Source organism: Solea senegalensis, unplaced genomic scaffold (genome assembly GCF_019176455.1).
Source record: "Solea senegalensis isolate Sse05_10M unplaced genomic scaffold, IFAPA_SoseM_1 scf7180000013460, whole genome shotgun sequence".
In the NCBI taxonomy this organism is placed as follows: Eukaryota; Metazoa; Chordata; class Actinopteri; order Pleuronectiformes; family Soleidae; genus Solea; species Solea senegalensis.
Genome location: NW_025320827.1, coordinates 30,822 through 41,193, shown reverse-complemented (window position 1 = coordinate 41,193; position 10,372 = coordinate 30,822). Strand labels below are relative to the sequence as shown.

The 10,372-nt window shown below is 40.5% G+C and overlaps 1 protein-coding gene across 1 annotated transcript; it reads right to left on the bottom strand.

Moving 5' to 3' along the window:
- Positions 1 to 942: 942 nt before the first annotated feature.
- On the bottom strand, positions 943 to 9,652 carry faxca (failed axon connections homolog, metaxin like GST domain containing a). The gene is made up of 6 exons (XM_044015458.1): positions 9,187 to 9,652; positions 6,728 to 6,863; positions 6,370 to 6,566; positions 6,020 to 6,237; positions 5,181 to 5,297; positions 943 to 4,630 (listed from the first exon to the last, which is right to left on the bottom strand). Exons 1-6 carry the CDS (start codon positions 9,447 to 9,449, stop codon positions 4,320 to 4,322), a joined length of 1,242 nt encoding a protein of 413 aa, XP_043871393.1. The 5' UTR covers positions 9,450 to 9,652; the 3' UTR covers positions 943 to 4,319.
- Between the last annotated feature and the right edge of the window lie 720 nt (positions 9,653 to 10,372).

Genomic DNA, 10,372 nt, shown 5'->3' with positions numbered 1-10,372 from the left:
TTGACCAAAAAGTCATACTATAGTATGTCGTCCAAAGTCTGACTAAAAAGGCATCCTATAGTATGTCATGCAAAATCTGACGAAAAAGTCATAGATTAGTATGTCGTCCAAATTATGACCAAAAAGTCATAGGTTAGTATGTCGTCCAAAATTTGACAAAAAGTCATAGGTTAGTATAAGTCGCCCAAATTATGACAAAAAGTCATAGGTTGCATATGTCGCCCAAAAATTTGACTAAAAAGTCATAGGTTAGTATGTCGTCCAAAATTTGAACAAAAAGTCATAGTTTAGTATTTCGTCCAATATTTGATTAAAAAGTCATACTATAGTATGTCGTCCAAATTATGACCAAAAAGTCATAGGTTAGTATGTCATCCAAAATTTGACTAAAAAGTCATACTATAGTATGTCGTCAAAATTATGACAAAAAAGTCATAGGTTAGTATGTCGTCCAAAATTTGACTAAAAAGTCATACTATAGTATGTCGTCCAAAATTTGACAAAAATGTCATAGGTTAGTATGTCGTCCAAAATTTGACAAAAAGTCATACTATAGTATGTCGCCCACATGACAAAAAGTCATAGGTTAGTATGTCGCCCAAAATTTGGACAAAGTCATACTATATGTCAGTCCAAATTATGACAAAAAGTCATAGGTTAGTATGTCGTCCAAAATTTGACTAAAAAGTCATAGGTTAGTATGTCGTCCAAAATTTGACAAAAAGTCATAGTTCTCACTTGAATGCCTTGCAGCAGTAGGCATCTACTAGAAAATTCCGCAGCAATATTTTTCTTATTTCTGCTTTTTGGTCACAAGATTTGTCACGATACTGTGTTTTAAATGAATACTTATGAGGGGGTGTCCTCTTTTACTTGAGTCTCTGGCCCCTGAAATGTCTGCACTGCTATAATATGTGCACAATAAAAGAGACAAAACAAGAGTAAAATAACACAGCTATATTTAATGAAATATTATGAGTAATCCATCATCATACATCTTGGACTTTCAGTATGATACATTCATGACAATCCTTTTTTTCCCCATATTCATCTCTACATATTAATCCCCATGTTTTCTTGTATGTACAGTTGTTGGATGAGAGTGTTTGAGCAAACATACAACACCAGGGACACAATGCGATATGGCTTCTACAGTCTTCAATCAGAAAACTCAATGAGGAGCTGTGACCTCGTTCTCTGACCTTTAACTTCTGAGGAACTATGTGATGGACGGACGCTGACATGAGAGAACTTTGTCCCGTGACAGGCAAGTAGAGACATGGATTATCAGCTGATCAGCAAAGACGACTGAGCTCACCCTGCTGACCTGAGGTCCAACAGGACGTCTGGTTTCTCGTCTTGCCCCTATAGTTTCCGATGTAGAGATTAATGCCAACCTGCTAAAATATTATGACACACGATGATATGCACGGCAACATTTACCAAAATGGCATCTCAAAAAACGTGGACAAACATGCAATCACAGCAATGAAAACACACATTTTCTTCTCCAGTGTTACACGTCAACACAAGTCAGAGAAGCTACAGTATTGCACTAAGACACAGATCAATGAACACGTCTCGATAGGAATTATCAGCCGGAGAAGAAAACATAATGTAAACATAAGAACAGTACAAAGATAAATGACAATATTGTCTTTCAAATTCAAACACGTCATTTGAACTCATATACAGTAAATAAATAAATAAAACTGGCAGAAAGTAAACAGCTTTCCTAAGGCTAAGTCTGACCATTGGAGAGAAGGCAAGAACATGCAGGCGAGGGTTTTAAGACAGTTCAATTTCTTCAGTTTCAGGCTAAAGTGAATAAATAAGTAGTGGAGTAAACTGCAGCTCACATACACACACACGTGTCCACCGTGACAGAGACACCACCCCGTCAGCTCATCGCTCAAACGATGATTGTGTTTCAATCAAATCACCACTAAAGCCTTCACTAATATCAGTCTAATCATCATTATGGACATCAGTGTCCTCATGAAAGATCGGTTCCACAATGATGCGTTAATGACTGCACACCTTCCAGAGTCTTCTCTGTCTGCTAAGTGCTAGATTCAGTCTTTGGCATCCTGTAAATATAAGCAAGGCCTGGGCATTTGTTTTATTTTTAAAATCAACATTTTTGTGAAGGAGTCCAGTTCTGTCCAGGTCCAGGTCCAGGAGGCCAGTTTCACACTGGATGTGTGAAGCCAGACTAAAGCATAAAAATGGCGATCTACATATGGACAGAAGGAGTCATTTAACGACCAAATAACCAGATTATGTCAAAGAAAGTTTAAGGTTTTCTGTAATTTACTTACACAGTATACACTTAAGGCCTGTCGTGGGGATTTCAATTTATTTTCACTTAATTACACTCACTGAAGTGCATTAAATTTAAAATTTTAAGAACCATGGCACTAATTTTCACAATTATCAGTGTTATTATCATAATTATTATTATTACTATTACTATTATTATTATTATTATCATTATTGCACCTCCTCGACTGATTCGTTGAAGACAGAAGTCACTGGTACATATTGAAGTCTTTGGAATAAACTGTGAGAACGTACACTGTCTCTTTACTTTATCTGGCCAGTAGCACAACTAGAAAGCTTCCAAAGCTTTTATTTAATATGATTTAACACCAGTGTTCTGTGGGGAAGAAAACACTGAGGCACACGAACATAAGAGCTGAGAGAAAAACACCTAAACTAAATAACTAACTCAATCATTTCACCTTTTTCTACCACCTGTGTGAACGCGACAGTGTTTGTGAGGCATCGTCATCGTTCACACACAGAGTTCACGGAGTTCATCGTTCACACATACTCTGATGTCTTCCCCTCGTTTAGATTCATCTAAGAAGCCTTTAACACACCCGACGTGATGACATGTGCATTTGCTGAACGACAAACACACACATACAAGCCCGCGCCGTGCCATCGCACAACTCTCCCCGAAGACCTCTCACTCTGACGTAACATAGAATTAAAAACAGACCTGGTCCTGCTCTCTTATTGCTTTGCATAAATCATCACAATCAAAACAAATGAAGTCCTTTTTCATCCACTTGCTACATCCTTGACATCTTTGCGGGGTGCGAGAGGCACCAACAAGCATCGCAACGTCAAACTCAAACTAGGCCAGCGAGGAAACATAGATAAATCTATCCACACAGAAGTGTAAAGGGATATTGTCATTATTGGCACGTGGCAGCCATGCACTTTAATTCAGATTATAATATACATTTTTATCTATAACATCTATATTTTTCTACATGATTGTTTGACTCGCTCTTAATGTCTGGATGTGAAATGTGACAGTGTGTCGTCTTATTATGCTACAGATTTGGGGATTTTTCTTCTTTTTTTTTTGCCAAAATAATTGTCTTATAAGACAAACAATAAATAAATAAAAAGTGCTAATTACAGTTTTACCATCTGTTGTGCACTATGCAATTATGGGCAGCTGTAATATCCCAGTTGTATAGACACACAAACACACACACACACACACACACACAGACACGGGAAGGCTCTGAATACTGACCCTGGATCAGCAGAGTGTGTATTCATGGAGATGATTACAAGACTCATTGTGTCAACACAAGAGGGAAACACCTACACTATTTACACCATATCACAAACAGGGGGGTGTGATTTGATATCTCTAAGCTATATATATATAGTATTTATACTAATATAGAATTAAATATTCTATCTATTTAATCTGAGAATTCAATCAGATCCATTTGAATATATATATATACACATATATATATGTACACTCGGTTGTGTTCTCTCACGTGAATCATGTACAGTTTCCTCCGTGTTAATATCTGTCATATCAATAAAAGGCATTTTGAGGGTTCACTTAGTTGGGAGACTCACGCACGGCTGGGTGCTACAAGTTGCTGCGATGTACAGTGTGTGTGTGTGTGGGGGGGTGGGGGGCAAGACAGACACATACACACACACACACACACACACACACGGTTGCCTAGGTTACAGCAACAGGGTGACTGCGGATGATGTCGACCACGTGGAGGAGTTTCTCAGCAGCGGCGTCATTTACTCCTGGTTTTGAATGCCTCTAGTTCACACCTTGTCAAACTCTCTCTGTCTCTCCTGGACTCTCTGACCAATCATTCCTCCACTGCAGGTGCAAGTTGAACCTCAACTTCTCCACCAGCACAAACAACACCACAGATTCTCCCCAGTAACTTTCTGGCCCATGTGTGCTCCCTCCTGTGGCGTGCACATGTGTAGCATGTAAAGTGTCTATGTACTGTCTAGCGTGTGTGTGTTTTTCGTCAACACTTGAGTTGGTCTATTTCAGAGCACTCGGTGTCCATGTCTGAGTCATACAGCGAGTGGCCTGTGGGGTCGCTGTCGGGCGACAGCGGGCCCTGCGGCGTGTGCGGCGTGTGCGGCGTGTGCGACGTGTGTGTTTCTTCCTCGAAAGTGTCTGTGCGGGAGTAGAGACCCAGGTCGGGGAGTTTGGAGGCCGAGTCGCTGCAGTCCGTGGTGTCGCTGTAGCAGAAGTCCTCCAGGTCCACGAACCACTCCGGCCAGAAACGCCGGCGGATGCGCTCACAGTACATGGCCAGGTTGATGAGCTCACCTGCAGGAGGACAGACAGACAGACAATACCATGGACATGAGGTTCTAAAACTCAGGTAAAAGAACTGTGCAAGTCCTGTGTGATTAAATATTCTCTGGTTCTCAGATTAAATAGATAGAATATTTAATTCTATATTAGTATAAATACTATATATATATAGCTTAGAAATATCAAATCACACCCCCCGTCTGTGATATGGTGTAAATAGTGTAGGTGTTTCCCTCTTGTGTTGGACACAATGAGTCATGTAATCATCTCCATGAATACACGCTCTGCTTTGTTTCTGAATGTTTGTCATCAGTGAATGAAAAAATGAGATTTGTGTTTGTATGTTTAAAAGTTGCTTCATATTTTAATGGAGCAACAAACATTGAGAACACCTTTTATTTTACTTTATACAGACATAAAAGATAAATAAGGACTATTACTGTATATGAATGACTTCTCCGATGCTATCACAGATCTCTGACACAAAACTGAAACGGTTAGCTTTTTAATCTTTTACATCTCCACAATCTCATGGTTGAAGCCCATTTCTACTATAGCTCACCTTTGATTAGCTGCTCCGGACGTGTCCCTGGTAGGGTCCACATAGCAGGGGCCAGGTGACTGAACACTGTAGCATCTACAGTAGAAAGCTTCGATCCCATGATGTATTTTTTATCACCTGCGGAAAAGCACATGACAGATTTGTCAGTGCAAAAAATACAGCCACTGTAAAAAGCAGGCCCTGTATCTGTCTATCTAGTAACGCACTAAAAGAAGAACATGGTGGAACAAATACTTGAATACATGAATTAAACTAAATGAATTGCAAATTATATTTTTTATTTTTTAAGTTCCTCTTTCGGTGCTAAAAAGGTATCAAAGATGAGGTCAACTCTCCTTCCATGTCATTCCTGCATACTGCAATGCTACATCTCACCACAGAGGGTCAGTACTGAGCTACCTTTACCTTTCCTTGTCAAGTACATCCATGATGTCAGTATGTTTTAGTTTTCAAGGCACAAACTAAGAAGCCATTAAAATGGTATGTTCTTATCCCATTAATCTGTTTGCCTCTCAGCACAGACTCAAATACTAGAGGAGAAAATCCATTGGTGCTAACTGAGGATTTTTATTAGCATTTATATTTTAATCTAATATGACTGACTAACTAACTAGTGACCTGTCCAGGGAGTGTCCTGCATTTCTCCCTATGTCAGCTGTGATTGGGTCCAGCTCCTCCCCCCACAACACTCAAGTGAAGGATAAAGCATAGGGAAATGAATAAATGGATGACTGAGCTATCCTATTGTATCCCAATAACTCTTAGTAGATCACAATCTCAGCATGTTTTCGTAATAATAATAATAGTAATAATAATAAAAATAAAACTAGACTCATTACCGAGCAGAGTGGCCAGGGTGCGCATGTCTTTCTCCATCAGAGCGTAAACCTCGTCCTTAGAAAACCGGCCAATCCCGTGCCCGTACATCTCCCTCTTGACGATCCCGCCGGTCAGGTGACTCAGGATCCACTTGAGCAGGTCGCTCAGCGGTCCGCTCACCGACAGCATCTTCTGGGTCTCCTCCAGGTTGTCCACCCACTGACAGTAAGCTATTGTCCTAGAGCACAGATACATGTGTCTGATTTAATACTTGTGTTACAACAAGGCAGTGATGAAGAAGAGAAGAAGAGGAGAAGAACACTCTGCTGAATGGCACTATTCCAAAGAAATCCACACACTCGTCCCTCACCAGTAAAAATGTTCCTCCACCATTTTGGTGATGGCGCGGGACATGGCCTTCTCCTGAGGCGTCAGGCTCTTGTTGAGGCTCGCGCCCAGCCTCTCCTCCAGGAAGTCGATGATGAACTCTGTGCCGCACACCTGCTCCTGGTTGTACTCGATCCACGGCATCTTTCCCTGCGGCGAAAGCTTCCCATCAAAGTAGTTCTGCGGGCGGGGAAAAGTGAGCGGGAGTTAGAAAAGAAGAGGAAGAAAACCATAATAAAGGAGAAGGTGAATGGAAACTTCATCCTTTGCAGGACTCTGGGCAAAAGACCAAAACCTTAAAACCTCCTCACATTCAACTCTAAACTTCTCCACGTCTTTACCTGGTAGGGCAGGTCCACCATGCGGAGGTAGGTCTCCATCTTAAGGCAGAAAGGGGACAGGGACGGGACGCCACTTTTAGGCCTGGAGAACTGGTGGAGTATGATGGCATCTTTAGAGTCCAGCTCTTCTTCTTTTCTGCGTGGAGCAAAGAGAGTCAAGGCTGTATGTCAAGAAGAGGGGAAAGCCTCCAAAGACAAACTACACATGTATGTGTTTACAGACTTGTATTAATAAAGTTGTGGGCCAAGTTTGGTCGTGCTGACTTGATCATAGAGCTGTGCAATGTCTGGTGAAATATCTAATAGTGCTTTATTTATAATCTAATATTCACGTAACATTTAAAATGTGATGAATTACCACACACGTGGTATTTTCTAATTAAAAGCTAAGTAGCTACTTAACTGGCTTCTAACATGTATTGTATTTATTTTTTTTAAATATACATAGAACATAAGATAGTCAAAAAAAAGCACAATGTGTGTTTTGCGAATTGCATTGCATTTTGTTTGATATTTATAGGGACAAAAAAAAAATCATCTTATTACTTTTATTTAAAATAATGTGTTTCTTTTGCAGATCTATTAGAAGGTTAATGCTCAACAAACACAGACCTTTTCACACTTTCTTTTTTTTAAATGCAGCCCTCTGCCAAAAACCATGCTGTTATTTCAGTTTAAATATTGTGAGCTCTGGAGTTTATGTGAACTTGGCAGCAGAGAAGAAGAACATATGTACTGCAGCAGGAATTTAGGTTATGTCTCCAGGGGAGTCCTTAATCTAAACAGCAGACAGATACAAGTTTAAAGTTTTAAAGTTGCACCATAATAAAAACAAAAGAAGAAAAAAAGTCATTGTTACTTCACACAGCAATTTGAAGACAAGGACTTAGTTTGAGAAGTATTTTTAAGATTATGGCAGATATGGTTAAACACGAACGATCCACGACTGTGTCTGTAGAATATTCTATCACAGTCTTTCCCCGAGACTGGATCATGGGATTGTTTTTGTTATATTTTCAGGGCTTTTATTCCAAAACTTACATTTACTGTACATTGCTGTGTCCCCATATAACAAGTTAGAATAGCCCATTATCGTACAGCTTGAAGCAGGAAATGATCATCCACATGATTAGTCATGTGACTGTGATGGATTGAATCAATCAAATGATGCGCAGCTTTATTTAACTGGCCCAGAGTGACTGTCAGTCTTGAGCCACCGACACAGGCCGAGAGGGAAAAAAAAACTGCAGTGTCTAAATAACAAGACAGTGAAAGGTTGTGGTGCGTTCACGTGCATCATGTTAAAACAGCAGCAGCAGCAGCAGCAGAGGAGAAGGAGGAGCTGTCTATTCCTCTGTGGTGCTGAATCTATACCAAACGCTGTTTGTAAACGTGAGGAATGCAGGGGTTGTTCTTTTTTTTAAAGGCAGGAGAGTAAAAATAATATATTACAAATGTAGAGAGGCCAACATTTACTTGAGCTCTAGCCAAATAAATATGTAACTGCATGTGTCTGTATGGGTCTGCGACCTCATACAAGCACCTGGTGTATTTTTATCCCTAACTAGTGTCTCCCGTGGGGAGTGAATCCTTCCTCTGTCTCTGTGTTGTTGTTGTTGTTCGGCTCTGAGACTCTACTGCAGGAAACGATGAAAAATGAGTTTTTAAAAGACAAGACTCACCCCCGCCAATGGATAATCAATAATAATGAATGGACGTATATGTCACGTCACCTTGAATGCTGTTATGTATACATATATATATGCAAAGCTGCCAGTGTGTTTGACTGTTTACATTCAAGGCTGTCAAGGGATGTTCTCCTTATGAATGATTCATGAAAGTGTTTTAGTTTACTTTTGTATCTCTTATTTTTCATGTTTGATATTCTTATTATTATTACTGAATATTCTTGCTTTCATTCACCATTTCTAAAGGTTGGTGGGCTTTTTTTTGGTCTGAATGAATCAAAACAAAAATAGTGAAGCCACAACATCATCCCCAAATTCAATTCATTCAATTCAACTGGAGAGCCGTGTGAGTGTGTGAGTGTGTGTAAGGCCTGAAGCCTCACAACATGAGAACTGTTTATCATTATTTATATATATATTTTAGGAGCCTCATCCACAAAAATAAGACTGTAAAAGATGGAAAGATGGTGTTTGTGGGGGACGATGGTGGTGATGATTGTGGTGATGGTTTCGTTACATCACAAACAACCCACTCACGACTCCTTCTCCCCCACAGACTCTCCACTCTCACCCCCCTCCCACCCTGTTAAGCAATAACCACCCCCCGGTGAAAAAACAGACGAGCAGTGAGGTGAACAGAATGAGACCAGACGACGAGTGTTTTTCTGACTGTTTCGCAGTGATGCTCAGTGCTGCAGCCTCTCTTTCTCTCTCTCTCTCCCCCTCTCTCCCTCCCTGTGATGCTGATGCTGCTGTTGTTGTTGTTTGTACCTGATGGACAGCAATTCGTGCAGCAGATAAGCGGCGGCGGCGAGCAGAGCCCCTCCGGTCAGATACAGCGTCTTCCGCCACCACGAGTCGGAGCCCAAAGCTGACATGATGCCGCCGTAGTCCTGCAGTGGGCAGGCGATGATGTACCCATAAAACGAGAGCTGCTCCTCGGAGCCGCGCAGCAGGCCGAAGGAGAAGCTCTGGTTCTGGCCAAGATCAACCACACACGACCGCGTCCAGGCGAACCCGACGCGCCAGTACATGCTCCTCTCTGTCTCCGGCCTCTTTCCGCCTCACTCTGGCTGCTCGGAGCTTCATCTTCACGGGAGCCGAGGGCCGCTGGTGCGGGGCGACAGGGTGAGGGACAGCCGGCCGGACTCTGACATCTCGCACGGGGCTTGTCCCCGCAGCGGGGTCGACATCCTCCGCAGCCCGCTCGGAGATCCTGTCCTCAGTCTCCTGTCACCGTCAAGTCTGACAAAGACAAACACAGCAACTTCCGGCTGCATCCTACAAAATAAAAGTGGATGTAAGGGATGCGTTTTGCAGCATACTTTTGCAGCAGACAAAATGCCAAATGGAAATATCCAGATGAGTAAAAATACAAATGTAATTGAATTAAAATTATAATATTATAATTAATAATATGTCTTTATTATCATCTGCGAGGAGCAATTTGTTGTGCAGTTTTAAACAGGCAGGCAATAAACAATACAAAAAAGAATTAAAGCATACTACAATTCAAACAGGTTAAATAAATAGGATTAGTAAAATTACTAAATAAAGTTAAAACACAGTAATAGTATTAAAACAGTTTGTTTTAAAATATTTTACATCCTTTAATTTAGTCCTACATGATGTTACATTGACCCTTTCTTTAAGGCTCTAACCCTAACCCTGTACATCTCAGTGTTTTTAACCAACAAATAATATAAATAAATAATTGCTGGTAAAAAGTACTGGTTAATTTTGAGGGTCTTGGATCATTGCATCGAACAATGTGCCAACAAATTTAAAGATAGTTTTTTTTTTCCATATAAGGCAACACACTTATTCATGGGTAAATAAGCGTTAATAACTTGCCAAAATAAAAAAGAAATAATAAATGCCAGATAAAAAAAAATACCTAAAACTTTAAAGGAACTAAACCTCACCTCAAAACTTAAATACTTTTAGTCCAACAATT